This window comes from Calliopsis andreniformis, chromosome 9 (genome assembly GCF_051401765.1).
Source record: "Calliopsis andreniformis isolate RMS-2024a chromosome 9, iyCalAndr_principal, whole genome shotgun sequence".
Taxonomy (NCBI): Eukaryota; Metazoa; Arthropoda; class Insecta; order Hymenoptera; family Andrenidae; genus Calliopsis; species Calliopsis andreniformis.
Window position 1 is genome coordinate 19,177,934 of NC_135070.1, and position 18,117 is coordinate 19,196,050.

The 18,117-nt window shown below is 46.7% G+C and overlaps 1 protein-coding gene across 1 annotated transcript in view; it reads right to left on the bottom strand.

The window, feature by feature from the left end:
- Nucleotides 1–5,069, bottom strand: part of LOC143183685 (lachesin) — a 29,509-nt gene extending 24,440 nt beyond the window's left edge. The window contains exon 1 of the mRNA XM_076385355.1: nt 4,816–5,069. Coding sequence (XP_076241470.1) covers nt 4,816–4,948 — 133 coding nt within the window. The 5' untranslated portion in view covers nt 4,949–5,069. The remainder of the gene's footprint in view (nt 1–4,815) is intronic.
- Between the last annotated feature and the right edge of the window lie 13,048 nt (nt 5,070–18,117).

Sequence of the window (18,117 nt, forward strand, 5' to 3'; positions counted from 1 at the left end):
CCGCTGCTATCCGTTTCGCGCGAGATAGATTAAATCGAGTTACAGCAATCCGGCTAATACGGATACTCGGTAAAACGTCGTGTGACTGGCGAGAAAATGATTTTTTAAGAGAAATCAAATTTACGAGAGATATAGAAAGTGGTCAGAATTTAGAATGATAGGGTAAAGAGAATGAGCTGATAATATCAGAGACAAGTAAGTAAATTTAGGAGCGAATATTCCTGCTGATATTATAAAATTGTTCTTTGAGAGGCATTGCCCCACCAGTCTTGAAAAGGTGAAACTGATATCCATGATATGATTTTTATTATTATGTTTTACTTCGTTAACCACAGCTACCTTTCTTTGAGGGAATATAATAGCGAATATAATGAGCATTCTATTCTTGCCACGGTTATTACTGATATCCATCACTAGCACTCTCAACGCGCAACAGAAAATTGCCTTTATAACACCACGCGATATTCCACTTTCAAGCATAATGAAATATCTAGAAACAGCTAGAATACTTACTGTTGCACCCATTTATTCAGAAGAAGCCGATTGCCCAAGGGAATCAAACTCGATTTAGTACAATTACGCCCGAAAGATTCGCAACAGTGACCACAGATGTGCTCAATAAATTCTAACAAATTTGTCGAGAGAGAAGGATACGGTCGATCGGATTACTGGACCGAGTCCTCTGTTTGCCGAACGATTGCTCTAACGAATTGACTCATCTACGCTATGTCCTTTCCTTGGGACCGATTTTCGAAATGACTATCGCCTATAAAATGCCCCTTGAATTTATACGACCCTGGAGAGTAGACAGTCTCAAAAAGACTCCACACTTTATTACGCTATTTTAAACCCTATCCTAGTCTACAATAATAGGAGATACTGCTTAACTCTGAGTACTCTAAAAAAACAGAATTTTTACTGGCAATGAGTATCTTCTACTGAAAAGCTCGAGATTTTCACCCAAGCTACTGAGCATCTATCAGGATAGCGACATTAATTTCTGGATAATTCATCAACGCCGTAGCAGAACAGCGTAGTCACGAAGCGCATAAATCCAAGGAACACGTACAGGACACTAAAAAATTACTATCCAACCAAGACTACGTCTCGACGATACAGAGTTATGAGCGAATACTCTGATTTCCGAAATGCGAACAGTTACGTTCGCTATTATGAATATTCATCGAAGCTGCTGTAATTTGCTGAACACCCTCTGCGATTCATTTCGGTCTAATGCAGCCGTGGTATTAAATTACGAAAAATTGTATTGCAACCATGAACTCTTTTCCTCGTTCGTGTTGCTCACGCTGTGAGACTAGATACTGCTTTCAGGCTGCTCCCGCCGAGTGAGCTAAGCCTGCTCGGAAAACAAATCAATGTATAAGATAAGCAGAAGTAACACCTTGCGAGACGCGAGGCACGAAAGTTATGCACCGCCAGATTTCGCGATGCAGCGGAACACGAACCCCGTCATGCTTTATTACCGAGCTTAAATGTTATATCGTACTCATACGGCATAGTTTGTTACGAAAGTGTCCATGCCCGGAATTCGTGAGGTGAAAATATTTACCCCAGTGCATCGGTTCACGCATTAAACTGCAAACATGATTTACGCAAGCGTTACACGGAAATTTTATTTACGCGTGTACACTGTTCCCATTTCCATCGAAAGAATAACCCGACTGCGTTCTGTTGCCATTAGCCACGTAAAACGGCTGCAACAGAGGGAGATGGTAATTAAGCGTCGAAAAAGAAAACTGGAGGGAATGTCGATGAAAGAGGTATTCCCATTTGCAGCTTCACTTGTGAAGGAAATATTTTGAAATATGATTTGAAAAGATTATAATAAATAGAATTTTAATTTAAATTCTGCAGAATAATAATGTTCCACGATAAGTGAGTTAGTTTACCTTCAGTTTAAACTAACGTAGAATTATTTTTTCCTGACCGAATTTTATATTATTGTTCTAATAAAAGTGATAGTCACACATACCTAGATTAATCATTTCTGTAGACGAATTAAAAGGAAAGCTTAACTATATCACGTTTGCTGTTGCTCGTTTTACAGCTTGACAAAAGAAAAATCCCGTTATATCTGGATCTCTGAACGAGAATAATACCTTCATTAACTTATTGCGAATGTGAAAAAAATGAAGAGGAATTGACTGAAGGTGAAAAGGCGCCACTTCTGTTCACGAGCTTTCGCAGCGATTCATAATGTGCTCGTTAAAGTATGCCACTTGAAATTATCGAATTTGGCGTTCAATTTCGCCCTGGTGGAAGCAGTAATTCGATAGCAATAATGATCGCGCGTCAAGGGTCCCGCTGCTAATCGACATCGAGCCAGCTACATTTCCTCGCTCTTCGCAAATATTATAATCGCTTAACGCGTTTCGTTCGCTAAATACAGTCGCCCATAATTCACTGGGTGACACGTTTAATTACGTATTACCTGAACGCGTGATTTACAATCGCTTAAACGCTTCTTCCGAGCCGCGGGAGGGGCGAAGGAATCTCGATCAAGCTTGCACCGAGGTACGAACAAATTGCAGCTAGCAAAGTTTCCCCGTGACAGAGAAGAAAAAGAGCACTAAACAGCGTAGAAAGTTACGATTAATGTTCGATGGATCAAAGGAAATGCACGACAGGCGTTAAAGGTACGTACCTAAAGGAAACTGGCTGTTAATGAAATACCCGCGCGCTGAGAAAGAAAGTGCGAAACACGGGACTGAAGATCGGAAAGGTCTGGAACTACTTAAAACAAGTAACAGAGGACGAAATTCAACAGACCGCATTAGCACGTTAAATGGGTGCATTAAGAACTTCATAGTTAATTCAGACTGTTTCAGTGCAACTATTGCTTCCGGTAAATTTCACCGCATCCGACGCTCACAGAGCGGGATTTCAGAAATGATCGATAAAATATACACTGTGCACATCATCCTAGAAAGACGTCCCGTGAACTTTTACAAAGTCGTATATATTATTCATTAGGAGGAAAAGCCCCGATTAAAGCTTCATCCGAGCGAAAACGAATCGATTATACGCGTGTTCCAAGTTTCCTCGAGTAACCCGAGTTGTTCTATTGATCGTATGCTAGCAATTAATCGGGAAATTAATATTCATCTTGCGGGATGAATGGTGGAATTGTCTAGGTAGAAAGTCTTCCCAACTCGACGAACTTTTCCTCCGTTTCGTCGCAGCAATAACGAACAGTATTAAGAAGCGAATTAATGCGGTCACAGTCTATTATCGGCTATAGAGTGACTTAAGAAAATCGTTTTTAATCGATGGCTGTGGAGTTCGAGAACCTTTCGATGCATTTATACACTCAGTGACACGATTTCCACTTCATAGATGCGATGGGTTCACAAATTTTGTGGTTTGTCGTTATTCAAAGGCATATGAACTAATCTACGAGCCATTACGGATTGAACGCGTTATGACAACTTTCACCGCGCACCCCTGCGAGCTTTGCCTGGAATTTCGTTGGAGCCAGAGTGGGCTCGTTTAGCGAATGTCCCTTCGGATTATTGCACGTTAAACTCTTTACGGCTGATTGAAGTCGAAGCGACGATATCATTACACCACGGCCAGTAAAAGGGGATATTACAGAGCCTTGTGTCCGCTATCCGAAAGGATCTATAAAAGTGATTCTAGCCATTCGAGCACTTCGATTCTTAACAGTACTCAGTACAAAGTGTAAAATTAAGGACGTTACGGACTCATATCTGTGAGACTGAGTGGGATATGGGAGTTTTTGTTCTCAAATACCGTTTGGTCTCTGAAGGGCGATCAAATTGGTTTCTTGCTCAATGGAAGCCTATAGGGCATGCCAAGGCGATGGTAAGAGAGTAAAGAGAAGTGATGGATACACAGGGTGAGCCATTTAACTGGGATTATCTAAATATCTACACCGTTTAAATATGTGTATATGAAAATGTAGAACCATTAGTTTTTAAATGAAAAGATTGTGGAAAAAGAGAGCTGAATGGAGGTATTATTACAAGTGATGTAATTTATCTCTTTATTGTTTATAATAGAAAAGTGAAATTTCTTACTTTTAATACATTTGCCCTTTGAATAATTTAACTTCGGTTCAAATGGCTTTTTTATGTGAACACGAACAGTAGAGATATTTAGTTGCTCTCATTGAGATGATTCACCCTGTATACGGGGAAAATTTTCTTTCTCGTCCATCTTCGTTAACTGTTTCTTCACGCCACAAGACAGGTTAGTAGAAACGTCCTGCGCGTAGTCAGACACAGACAAATAGTCTACAGCCCTAGATGCATCCAAAATTACAGTTCAAATTTGATTACAGGTGTCTCTATCAATAAAGAGATCACTTAAATATCAAAAATTGATTACACTTTCCCAAGAAAAATCGAACCTTTCTCTATTTACGTCTCGATACAATTTTTACTCGGTCGAGTGACTTTACTTGTAAAAATGTGAACCACAAATTTTCGATTATGAAATGTAGGCGACCTTCATAGAATTTACATACTTGTAGGTAAAAAAAAAGTTACGCCTGTAAGCCACCCCAGTAATCCACCGACTCATCCACTCAGAGCGAAAAAAAGACGAAAATTTCTCGGCTCCTTCAGATTTCAAGGCAGCAGACCGTGAGCTCCTCACATTTACGCCCTGTATACACGTATCACTCGACAAACCGACGATCGCGATGAGTGTAGAACAGGAATGGATTCGCCCTGGGGCGAAACATTGAATCGAGCGAAACGCAAACACTGGCTCACGGTTCGCCGACAGAAACAGGAGTCGAGAAGGAAAGCGAGAAACGTGTGTACTCACCAGTTCGCACCAGCACGTTAAGTAGGATGGATAGGGTGAGGGTGGTGGCCCGGTATCCGTGTATTATGATCATCAGCCACCTCGATACGTTGAATCCCGCGTCGTGCCATAGACCGGTGCCCTCGTGTACCATATTTTTCTGCCTCGCCCTTTCTCACCCACCGCGCCACCAATTGCCTCCTCGTCGCCCGCCCTCATTCACCGTCGTTCTCGAATTCAACGCGATCCGGCCGAGGAGGGGGCGAGAAACCCGCGCCACGGATTTTTCTCGGGCGACCCGAAGCGTTCTCGAACCGAGAAATCTTGCGTTCTGCCTCGTCGATTCGCCCAGCCACAGGAAAGCACGCTCCACCACCAGCAGCGGCGGCAACTCCTGCTGTTGCCTGGCTGCGTTCGACGTTTCACAGGGGAGGAAGTAGGTTTCCACCGTAGGCCGCAACGTGCAATTGTTGCTCGCCTCGGTCCCCGGATTGATTAGCGTGGCCCCGCGGCGAGAGAAAAGTTTCAGTTGCCCTGGTAACGAGGAGAGCTGAAAGATCCGCGCTGCGAGCGAACTTAGCCGAGATCAATCCAGGGCTAGCAGATATTGCTGGAGTTTATGGAGTTTGCGTCGAGGTGAATCGTTTGCCCACGAAACGGTGCCTCCCGCCTGCTAACTATCGTTAACGACGAATATAAAGTTGCTAGCGTTGTTCTCGCTTCGTCCTGGCCCCGGCTACTGGTTCGTTGTAAGGCCAGGCTGTTACGAACGAGGGAGTTCTCCTCGCGACTTGCTTATCGAGATCGTGGGTAACGGTATAGGTCACCGAATGCTTCAAACCCTGGCAAGTTGCTTCGCGACGTCGCTAGTCGCTATTGTTCCACCGGCTATAGATTACGCCTGCCGGAACGTTGCCGAAGACACTCAGAGTTCCTTTTAGCCCGGATGCGACGGGAGAACGAACTGGAAGATACACGTGTCGAAGCGCTCTGCCTCGACGGACTTGGCTGTTTCGCGATATTGTTGGAGTTCGCAAGATGCTGCGGCAACCCGTTGGACGATATCCTTTGGCAGTAAAGTTAATAGCGCGCCTCTGGCGAAAGGACTTTCTTGCTTAGAGGCTCCTCATTCAGTTTCATTCACGGATGTACTCGGCGCAACGTTACCGGGGTTCTGTACGTTATCAGAAATACAGGACGCTCTAGGCTATAGAACGAAACGTTCCAGTCTGTCTCTGCCCTTCTTTCTCTTCCGTCCTCTCTTGCCCTTTTGCTCTCTCTCTCTCTCTCTCTCTCTCTCCCTCTCTCTTTCGAGTGGCTTTCAACGTTCCGTCACTACTGTTCCACAGCCAAAGGCTACCAGTCCCGCAGAAATGTCTCGTTTTCTTTCTACCAGAGAGCGCAGAGACACCAAACCAAGCAACATCCGCGGCACAGTTCAAGTACTAAAAGACTTTTCCCCGGCGTTTGACCAGCAGCCACGGTCTCGTTGGAAACGTTCTCAGAGAGTGGCAGGCATAAACAGCCACCGTATAGTTTCTAACATTAATATTATTGTGTTGAGCACGTTTCCTCGCGTCTGCCGATCCCGTTAACGTAACACGGACTCGGCTCCCTGCATTAACAGAGATAACGAGAAAGCGCCGCGTCTCGCGACCATCTTCACCCCCTCTCCAGCCGACCTCCGTCGTCCCTTCGGCTTTTTAATTGGAACCACCAACGTGTCACAGTTGAAGGAGGGAGCTCGCGACGTTGCAGAATCCACGGGTCTCTCGGTCGCTAAACGTCGCGCAATTTCCCAGGGTATTACGGTCCGAATGCTAACGCTGCGAGAGACGACGATCGTTAGGTGACACCGCTAATATTCCGCTCTCCGAGCAGACCCTTGTCTCACCCGCTTCCTCTTCTCGCAGTCCTCTCGTTTACGGATGTCTCGACCGCTCCGGGCTCCGTCACTCGGCACCATTGGCACCGCGACGCTCCTGCCTACTTCGAGTCGCTCTCAGCGCTGCATTTCCACCGCTCCGCTGCTCCCAGTTTACACGCTCGTGCCTGTAGTTTTTTGCAGCCTCCGAGCCCGCCACGCGCACACACGCGCGCGATACACTGCCTCCGAGGGCGAGCAGCGCGATGGCAAATAGGGGGAAGATTTGCCAAAGAATTTCGCGGGCTCCCGGGCTTGTGGATATTGCGCAAGTTTGCGGAATGCTGCGGCAAGCTCGACCACCGACTCGTCGGTTGTGTCTTTAGCCAGCGGTGGATTTAACGGTGCGCCACCCTTCCAGCCGAGCCTCGCGTCCCTGGAACGTCCACTTGCGTACACACACGCACAGAGAGGATAGACCAGACGGTGGCGCGCGTTCGTCGAGGCTTCGTCCTGCGGTTAACCCTCTCCTTTGAGGTATTTCAGCTGTCTCGCGGTCGGTATCCGTGTAAGGGCTGGACCGAGCGCCTCGGGGATTTCGGGTGACTCGGTTCCTTAAGGGCCCGCTCTGCTGCTCCCTGAAATTTCAGCAAAGTGGATACAGTGCGCGGGAGAAGCTGGGATCTCGTCTAGCCGCCGTGACAGAAATCCGGCTCTCGTAAAATTTTAACGGTAAGCTCCTTTTTGTTTAAATCCACCTGGAAATCCCCGAAGCCTTTAACGGAAACGATGAAAAGAGGGAATGGGGTGGGGAAATCTTAATTCCAATCTCCTCCCTTCGTCGTCCTGATGAAATTGTACCGGTCGCTGCGGCTCTAAGATGCGGCAAAATCATCGGGTATTGGGTACAATTGTTCTGGGATGGATCGAAAATATTAACGGGAATGCGATTCACGGCGCGACATGGATGGGATAATAAAGTGTGGATTGACTGTCGGTAAATTAATTTAAGCGAATCTGTTGCTCGAGGGACGCGAAAATTTTCATCATCCTGGGAATTATAAGCTTTCGCGGGTGGACAAACAGTTTAACAATACAATGGGGATAAAAGTGCATTTCGCGCCTCGGCCCTCTATCTCCCTTGCTACTGACGGCGTCGCGGTGAAAACAGTCGAGTCTCGAGGGAATTACGGGCGGGATATACGAGGGAACGTTTTCGACGATTCATCGTCGACGAGACTCTCCGAGACGAGTGGACGGCACGCGAAAAATTCCACTTCGACGTGCCGGCTGCCGGAAGAACGACAGAGGAGGACATTTATTAAAAGATCATCACTTATTAGAGGATCCTCCTGAGCGAACGAAATCGTTGCAGCGCGAGCGTCACGCTCCCGCGATACGTTCATGAAAAGCGACTTTTCCTCGGTCACGAGAGCACTTCTGTCCTATCTACACTGTGCCGAGCGTTAAGCTCCCGGAAGACGGCGCGAAATTTAACGAGCGACTAAGGTCGCGGGCAAGTCGGAGCAATAAAAAAGATGAGGAAAAACGAGGCTGAGGCAAACGGGATATAAACGATGATGCGACCGCCCTGGATACGCCAACAACCGCAGCAAAGCCAGCGGAAGTAGCGACGGTAGTCTGAAATGTGAGAGATAGAGGGAATGGGAAGGGTCAGTGAAATTATTGGCAAATACCTACGTGAAGAAATGAAGATTGAAAATCTACGGGGAACTTCTGATCGAGCTTCAACACCGCAATGCTAGCTATAAAACCCGACAAAAAATTCAGTTAACGTCCGCAGTTCCTGTGGGCGAGACTTTTTATGCCTTTAATCAAGTGTTAGCTACGCGAGAGATATTTCTAATAAATGGAGTGTGAACGATCAAAACAAATTACGTCTATTAAGAATTGAATCCAAAAGTCGACAAAAATGTAGATAGAAGCGTCCTCTTTACATGTAAACGCTATCATACTTTCTGCTACCTACTACCTACTGCTAAAACTCTCCCTGATACTATCTTCCCAACTTGGTAAATGTTGTTCTCTAAAAGCTCCCTGTATTTGTTCCCTCTAAAAACTCCGACAATACACTGACACCACACACTGATCTTTAAGGATTCACGTCGTCCGTAAAAACATACACATCCGCATTCACCTCACTAAACAATTCAGTCGCACTCGTTCTAGGAAAAAACCTTCGTTCCCACGGCTGTGTAAATGTGACACAACTTCTCAATTACATTCAACTACCTTTTCCCGAATCGCGCACCGCTCACTTTTCCCATGCATGCATATTTCGGACAAATTAACATTTTGGCAATTTGAAGCGACAATGCTGCGAGCCACTGATTTCATTTCACATTCATTTTGGTTTAAAATTTACGTCACGTCTTCATTATCCTCTGTACGGGAAAAGTTTTTAATTCAAAAGCTAGCTCATAATTCGACTAGCAGGATACAGGATCTACTACATACTGGTTCTGGTTTCTGAGTATTTTGAAAAATACGATAAAACGACAAAACGTCGACAGAGCGGAGAAACAGCTCGAGCTCCTTCGCTCTGGAAAGTGCGGCCATCAAAGTGTTAAACAGATCCTGGTAAAATCCCTCGGAGCACTCAAGGACAAAAGGCGTTTAGGTTTCCAGACGTAAGCCCTGAGAGTTCTAAACGGAAGGGAAGGTTTTCCAGGCAACAGTAAAAGCGACGAAAACACATTCGGCGGGCTCGTTATCGCGAAGTCACGGATGCTGCGTACCAGCGGGAAATATGCTGGATCGAGGATTTAAGATCGGTAGCGGAGGATGAAGGGTGGCGGTCGACTTTATGAATACTAATTGGTATCCAGGAAAGCGACGTTTGCCGTCGGAATTTATCGGGTTTATCGGATGTGGGGAACCCTCTTCATATCGCCGCGGAGCTCATTGAAAAGGAACATCCCCTTGCGGATCGCTCCGGCAAACGACGACGAAAAACTTAATACGGGAAGAGTAGGGAGACCGCATTATGTAAAGAAGCTACCGAGGAGACGGTCGCTCTGAATAATGTAGATCCCTTTTCGCATAAACACGTATCGCGTCGTACGTGAACAGGATGGAACGATTTGGCCTGGATTTGGCATCCGTACTTGGTAATTAAGTTCATCCCCCCTTCTCATCCTCTTCTCTTTCTCTCGCTCTCTCTATTCCCGGTAGCAATGTGTAGGCGCGTGTACGAGCCTCTTCTCTGGTCTGTGTCTCACAGTACACGAAATTGCACCATTGCCGGTGCCGATTAAAGTGCCGATAATACCCGAGCATCGATTTAACCTATGGCTCGGTATCAATTATCGGGTCAATCGTCGTCAAATGCCGCGTCCTATTTGGCCACTTGACCGACCCGAAGACATTTCAATGAAAATCGCTGCCCTTTATATCTCTTGGTAAAGCGGCGTCGCGCGATGGCAGCTAGGCGACGCGCTATTTGCTTCGTGTCAGTGGAACTCGCTCGAAACGGAACGGCGAACGATGGACAGTGGCCAGAACAGAAGGACAGTTAATTGAAAATCTGTACTAGCCTGTTTGGTATTCATTCATATCCCACGGGCAGCATTATACTGGCGGATATCGATTCGCGTTACGTATGTGCATAATTCCACGACGCGTGCACGTTTTCCGGCCGAATAATTTTTCGCATTCGGAGATCGCCGGGAAAGAACTGATTGAACTCTCCTTGGGAGAGCTTCGCCTAAGGGAGTGTTCAAAGCGCGACACGTTCAACGGAAATTAATGGGAAAGCGAATTTAAAAGCGATCGCTTCTTCGCACCGCTTTTCTCTGCCAACGTGGAGTGGTTAATAAAACATCCTCGAAACGATGAAGAAGTCCGTAGAGACGATTCTTGGGGAGAGTGCTTTGTTTGTCGCGGCTTAGCGTGTAGTGTCTGCCGGCACAAAGCTTTGAAAAATAATTCTAAAGACCTTCGCGCCCGGAATGGTAAACATTACGGGACGGTATTAAGCGTAGATGTGCATTGTGCTGTCATTAAATGGAAAGGAAAGTTTCAGATGAAAATGTGAATAATGTTTTGTCTCTGGTCGTGGGACACCTCTGGCAGATGAAGGATAGAGGAAAAAAAAAAGAACAAATGTTGCTAACACCACCCACCTATCGAGATTTTTATGAGGAACTGCATCAAGGCCGAAACGTTTCTCGCTTGGTATTACTTAGGAGTCGGAGATACGCGAGACTAGACGCTTTATTAAAAAAAAAACGGCGGAGCTAGAAGGTTTATCCCGCTCGAAGGACTCTGTTTTCAGCGTCTTTCACCAAGGAAATATATCCGTTATAATTGTATTTAATCGCTCGATGTAACAATAGAATATATCAACCGCCGATACATGAATTTTATATTTTCAATTCCCCGATGAAGCACGATCACGCATTTATTTGGAGCATAATAAAACTCGCTAATAGCCCAATATTTATTCCCTCGCGTTTATATTATTGCACCGAGGAATTTCAATTATTTTCTGCTTAATTATTCTGCATTGGGATTATCGTCACAATGCACAGAGCACGACACCCTGTTTGTTCTCGCTCGCCTATCTGAAAACGATAACGTGATACATGGGGATTCCGGTTCCTGGAAGCTCCACTTCATTTCAGTAAGAGCCGAAATCTCGGATACCTCGGAATTAACTCGAATCCGAACTAATTCGAAATCATCAGCACGAGAATGGCAGGCGACTGGAATGGTTACGTTCGAGGGGTACGCGGTGACGATCAAACGAAGAGAAAAGAAAAACAAATTTTTTTTACAGCTCGTTCGTCACCGATTGACAGCGTTATCGATCATCGAGGAGGAGCGCAAAACCGAAGAAAGCAATCAACGCGGACATTCGATCTGTCTCAATGGCAAAACGTACACTTGTACGGCGTCAATGACAAACGCGGGGCACGGTGTTAACGGCAATGAAATCCTTCTCGAATGGACCTCTCCGAAGTTAAACGATAGAACGTAAATCAAGTGAAAGTTTCACGTTCGCGGGAACGATATTTGCCAGCGCGAAAAAGAGCAGCGGAACCCTCGCACGAGCAGACAGAGCGCAAGCGGAGCTGTTGTTTCATCGGAAACTAATTTTCGACGCTCGAAATCTCGTTGCCTAATCCTTCCGTGGTGTTTTTAAGCGGTCATTAGTGGAAACTACGCTTTACACGTTCCAGCCATTTAATTACATGTTTACAAACTAGTTTTTACAATGCAATTCGCGTCGAGAAGTTCCTTCGACGGTGGGCTATTTCAGCAGCCACAAAGGCTCGTAAAACGATTTCCGTTCGAATCGAATAAATTTCCCTCCCACTTCTATCCGACATGCATCGTACGAATCCTGTAACCATCCTGCTGGCTCGAATCTGATCAGCCCCGATGTACGCGACGCTGTTCCGTATGATTTTATTATTGAACAATTATCGGGCAACACGGTGAAACGATGGAGGCAATTAAAGTAATCGTTTACACGTCGACCGGATTCAATAGCGATAAAATTAATGCGGCAAACGAAACTTCCGATAGCGGCAATTTATCGGTTTGTAATCGCCGCAATTATCGCCGTTTAATCGCCCCCGTGCGCTGAATGACAAGTCTCTTCTTCGCGGATCCACCATTGCTGGCGAAACACCGTTGCTTCCGGCCGCGGTCGCCGCTGTTTAACGAAGGAACAAGAAAGGTCGGGGCGAGTTTCCATTATCGTGCACGAAAAAACAGAATTAATGAGTCCCTTCTTTCAAACTGACCTTTTCAACGCTCTGACGACCAGGAAAGGAGGAGAGGCGTCACCAATTTTTTAGCCACGTCACGACGACGTTACAAGTAACGGCGTAACTATTCCCTTAACACGAACATACACCGCGACGGCTTTCCGCGTTCTCGGAGCGTTCTCGCTTGCAACCGGGCCCTAGTTTCTCCGCGGAGCTCTGCTTTCATCCAGTGACACGGAGCTTCTACCTGGAGCGAAAGCTAACGCATCCCAGCTTGGAGAATTATGTCCCAAAATTGCCTTCTTCATTAACCCCACGGCCGATTTCTCGAGATAACTCGACCTGCCCCTCAACAGAGGGAGAATTTATCACCCAAGTTACAATCTAATTCCGCCGAGTTTCTTCTCCACCAAGAATCCAAGCAAATCTCGTGCGTATACGCGGTCGCCCCTCGAGTGAGAATAATATCGTTACTCCACAACATTAAACAAAATTTACGGAATCACGTTTGTTAGGGCGCGCGTCGACGACGAGAGACACTTGCCACACGCACGGCAGCACACATACGCGGGACGTGGAATGGCTGGGTTTCGTCATCGTGTGCACAGGCAAAAAGGTCTGTCTGTTCTTTGAGCCCGTCCTCCCTTGGCGCAAAAACGTCTGACACTCGAAAAGAATTCAAGTAGATACGGACGTTGTTACACAGACAGAGGCCCGTACAATGCGTCGAGGAGTACACGGTGGAGGGAAAAACGTGTGTATTGAATGCATACTCAATGAGCTCCTGGGCCGTAAAAAACCAGACCGACCTGAAAGAGAGAAAGCAAAAAGGGAAGGAAATGTATTCAACGAATCACGAGGTTATCGAAGTTATAAATTCCTCCGAGAAACCCGAACGCTATTGACTCGTTTCGAGGCGATTTCTCGGTTCGATCCGATGACAATTACCCTTGCAAGGCGACTTTTGAACTCCCTTTTCGATGACTGAAGGCCGTTCAGGGACGACGAGGGGACGAAGGTAGGAAAAGGCGAAAAGGAAGAGAAAGATGGTCGATGGACTTACGGTGTCGTCGCGACATTCCGCGGCGTCGATTGATTACAAGATCGTCGACTTGGACAGCCGACAGGCACGATGTTGACATCCCGCCGATAACTTGTCGCCACGCTTAACGACCCTCCGAGTTACGTCGTCGTCCCAAACGTATCATTTTCCAGCTACTTGACGCCGCGCTCGCTTGCCTGTCTAAAGTTCACGCCTCTGGTGCACCCCTGACCGAGCACGAGTTTAACGACGTACGAAAGAACATTAAACGGAGACCGCACGCTAATCAACTTAAGCGAGGAACGAGTGTCCTTGGCGCGAGCCAATCGTGCGGCGAGGGTGCTCGGAAATTCGTACAAAAGAGAAACTGAAGAAAAGGAAGAGGAAAAGAAAGAAACGATCGGTCGCACGTTTCACGGGACGAAACGACCCCACTCGACGAGCGCACGATGAATGGCCGTGGGACGATCAGTCGTTTACGGCGCGGGTGGAACTGACGCGCGACGCGTGAAAAAATCGTAGACGAAAAGACGCGCGAGTCGCGTGGATTCGACGTCGATCTCGTCGTGAGTTGCACTGGCCGGTTCAGCCCTTTACCGACTCGTAGGGGTGGCGGCGAAAGCGGTCGCAGAGGAGGGATAACATGGTGGAGGGAGGGAGGCAGGGGAAGCGGAGGGGTGTGGGCGGGATGGCGATAGTAAGAGGAAAGAGGGATGGTGGGAGGATGAGGTTGGAAAAGGGGAGAGGAACACGGAGGATATATACCTCAGCAGCATCCACAGTGCTGAAAACCACCGTGGTACATTTCGCGGGGCTCCCATGAGGAGGAGGGAGGGAACATGGAGGAGGGGAGAGGAGGAGAGCCGGTGGCCTCTACGAAATTAAAACAAAAAGCGTGGGGAAACACATCGTGTCGCTCGAAACGGACTGGTACACACGCTTTCACTCTCTCCTTCTCTGCCCTCATTCTTTCTCTCTCCCACCCCGCATCTCTCGTGGCTGCCTCTCTCTCTCCCTCGCTGGGCGGAGTCGTTTTTATTTCTTTTTATTGTTTATTATGCGTTTCTGTATGCATTCAACGTTGAAAATTGTGGGACGTTGGCATATTCGTCGACCTGGCCGCGTCGACTACATTTCCACGTCAGATGTTTTGAAAAATCCACCCCCGCCAGTGACCTCGCACTCGAGAAACCGAACGCGGCTCGCTTAAAAATGGAAAGCAAAATCCGTTCGTATCGAGAATCGGGCAGGACTTAGCGGGCAAGCATAATTTATCCGAGCTTTCTTCGAAGATTTATCCCGCTCCTCCTCCACTCCACAGATCGTTCCTCCCTTCCTTCTTTCCTCTTTCGTCGAGTGTAAGGGCGGAGAGATAATACGTCCAGGACGATAAGTAGCTACGGATCCAGATAGTAATAAGTTCTCGTAACACTGAGTCGAGCAAGTCGACCAGTGGTTCCGAGGAGAGTACGTATTTGTACCCGTGAACGCGTCTCGCCCTTTCTCCATTTGTCACTCTTGCACACTGTCCTTCCTCCACTCGAGGCTGTCCGCCGCGCGTTTTATCGTATTCCTGTTTAACCGTGTTCTTCATTAGCGCGAACGCGCAAGCGTGTCATTTAATTAGAAGCCCTTTCAGGCCTCCCTTCCCGCCGGCGAGAAACAAACCCTCGAAAAAAACAGGAAGGCGGAAAGTGGCGCGCGGCATAGAGACGCCTACGCAATTACCCCGACGGACCGCTTTAAATTTCCTCTAAATTACTGGGCCGTGTTTCACGTAGTACACGAGCATCCAGACCCTCTCGCCGGTCCCCTCCGTCCTTTCCCTCCAGCACCCATTTTTCCCTTAGGCTCGCTTCCCGTATCCCCGGATCGCCTATCCCTCCGACGGCGTCTTCTCGGAAATAAAAGTCGATGGAGTGAGCAGCGCGAGGGCAAGCAGCCGAGCACTTCGTTCATCGCCGGTAGATTTATCACACTTCGTTCGCTCTTTCAGCGGTCCGCCGTGAATCGGTGGTTCTGGCCAGAGTGTAGCAATCGGAAAGGGGTGGTAAAGGGAGCGTGATGAAGGAAGCGAGACGGGGCGAGCGAAGGACCGAATGGGAAAAGGAGGGAAAGTCGAGCATGACGAGCGCGCAGGGCTACGTTCTAAAACGTATACGAGCTCGTATAGAGAAAGAGGAAAGGCTGGGGGTGGTAAAGGACACGAGGCTGGTGCCCTAGCGACTCCCGTCGCCGAAGGGAGGCCATGATTAATGATAAGCCGCCGCGATTCGAATTTCGTGGTAATAGGATAGCCCGGATATTTTAAGGATAACCCAGGAGACACGCTCCTGGATATCTCATCTGACGCAGGCGCCCCCGCGCCGCCCCACCCAGTTGCAGGAATCGTCACTAACACTAGCGCGAGGGAATACCAAAGCAGAGGTTTTGTGCATATGCACGACCGTGCACGTGGTCACGGGTGCCGGTTGAATTTTATTAAGCACTGGGATGGCCGAGCAAGCGAACCGGTCGGTGGGGGTGTAAAACTGCATACAAGCTTGCATTAATTCAACGATAATTTACGAAACTTTACGCTGCATGCTTTATTACCGTGCCATTATGCGGGAGTCTTGAAAAAAAGGGAAATAAGATTTATTAACCGATCGATGGACAGGTCCTCTCATTCTCTCCCCCTTGTCTTCTTTTTTCCACTGTGTCAAGCCGTTACGAAAATTCGTTCTGATGCAGAACCGAGTTTTAGAGTCCACCCCTTCCACGCTCGATAACATGGACGACTCTATCTAATTGCATGATGATACTCGCAGGGTGACTTCATTATATGAAAGTTGGAAAATATATTAAATGAAGATGAGTTGTTCGGACTTTAATTTCCATGGGATAATGAGAGTAAACGAAAGTGCATGTAATCCATATTATGGTTCGACTTAATTTTATTATTCTCTGACACAATTTCTGTTTCACTATGTGATGCGAATATTCAATAAACAATTTTAGTGCATAATGTATTAATTGTATTTTTAATTTAGCGTAACCGAAAAAATGAGCGATCGTAGTTTAAATTTTTCCATGGAAATTATTTTATTTCGCCTTGTAGATTTCTTCCCTCGAGTATTAACGTGCAATTCAAAAGCACCCTGTATTCATCGAGTAATAGTGAAGCACGAGACGCTGAAGCTCGTGTAAAAAGTCGGCAAGGCAAAAAGATGGGGAGGATGGGTATCTGTGAGGATGCTCTTTAAAACGCTACAGCTTATGCGAATTTTCTCCTTGAAATAACACGGTTGGTGCGCGTTGTAATGTCTTGTTCCCCTTCTCGATTTTATGGCCATTGCTCTTTCCTTATCCCCGTTACCGCTTAATCGAGTCTCCGAACATCTATTTTTCTCTGTCGGACATGTGTCAGCAAGACTGCTCGATTAGCCAAAAAAAAAACATCAAAGATAATGTATCTACCCTTGCTATACGCGGCAACACGTAGAATACTTCGAAATTGGTATGCAAACGAACTATCTAAAATACAGGTTCGCACGAAACGAGGCGCGAAAGCGTAGACTCGTTTGAACGTTTTAATTATCGGACGGTTTCGAAAATGAAATGCAAATGAACTGTCACGAGTACTTTCCATAAGAATAAGACGCCTCTTAATAACGTGTTCCTCTGCGTTAGAGGGTAATCGATTTTTTACCCTCTCTCTAGCCACATCTTTTTTTAATATTTACTCAGCGAGTAAATGAGCGGTGCAATAACACTTCGCTCGTGCGCGATGAGCAAGCGAAGAGATGCAGCGAAAAATCAATGGAAAACGAAATTCGTGGAATTGATATCTTCATCTGGTTGAAACAAGTTGTAGAAGGACGGTAGGAAAATAAGGGTTTAGGTTTGGTAATTATGACGCCGTGATGATAATCTTCGTGGCGCGGCAAGTACGCACGAAGAAACTTCGCGGGAACTTATTACCGAGTGACCTAAAGCGCGGAGTAGCTTAAGGCAGATTTATCATTTCTGTGTGTGGTTTAATTAGAAATTCCAACAAGCTCCGCCAACGAATATGGCACGTTTCGAAAGTTCCCGATGTACAGTTTGCACACGGGAAAGTAAACCGAGCTTTTGCTTAGCAGATTCATTCTGCCGCCCCCTTATTTATGAATGTTGCGAAAACAATGGGACAGCGTAAGGAAAATTTGCATATAAATTCAGAGACCGTGCGGCAGATGATACGTACTGCGCTTTAATCGGCTCGGATACTCGAACGAAAGGCAACACCCAAGTTCGTCGCGTAAGATCTAATTGCGACGTCATGTTAAAACCGTGAAATATTCTTTTCATCTTTTGCCGTCGAAAAAGCCCGTGTGCAACGTGCACACTATGAAGCAGTTACATCTCAGAGCATTATTTTTGGTTCGCAGACGGATACGTAAGGGCATTTATATTTGTTACGTTCGCATGCGTTGTCACGGAGATCTTGCCAAAAGAAATATCTGTACTTTGCAAAAATCCGTAGTGTTTTCTCGCGCAAGCGCTCAGGAATTAAATTAAGTCCCCGGACGCTAGGTGAGCGCCTCCATTTATTATAGGTCGTTATTTTTTTTCCAGGAGAGGAGAGCTCATTTGTCCCACGGTGAAAGGAAATCTTTTCATCTTGACGTAAAGGAGAAGCGATATCGTCGTTCCAT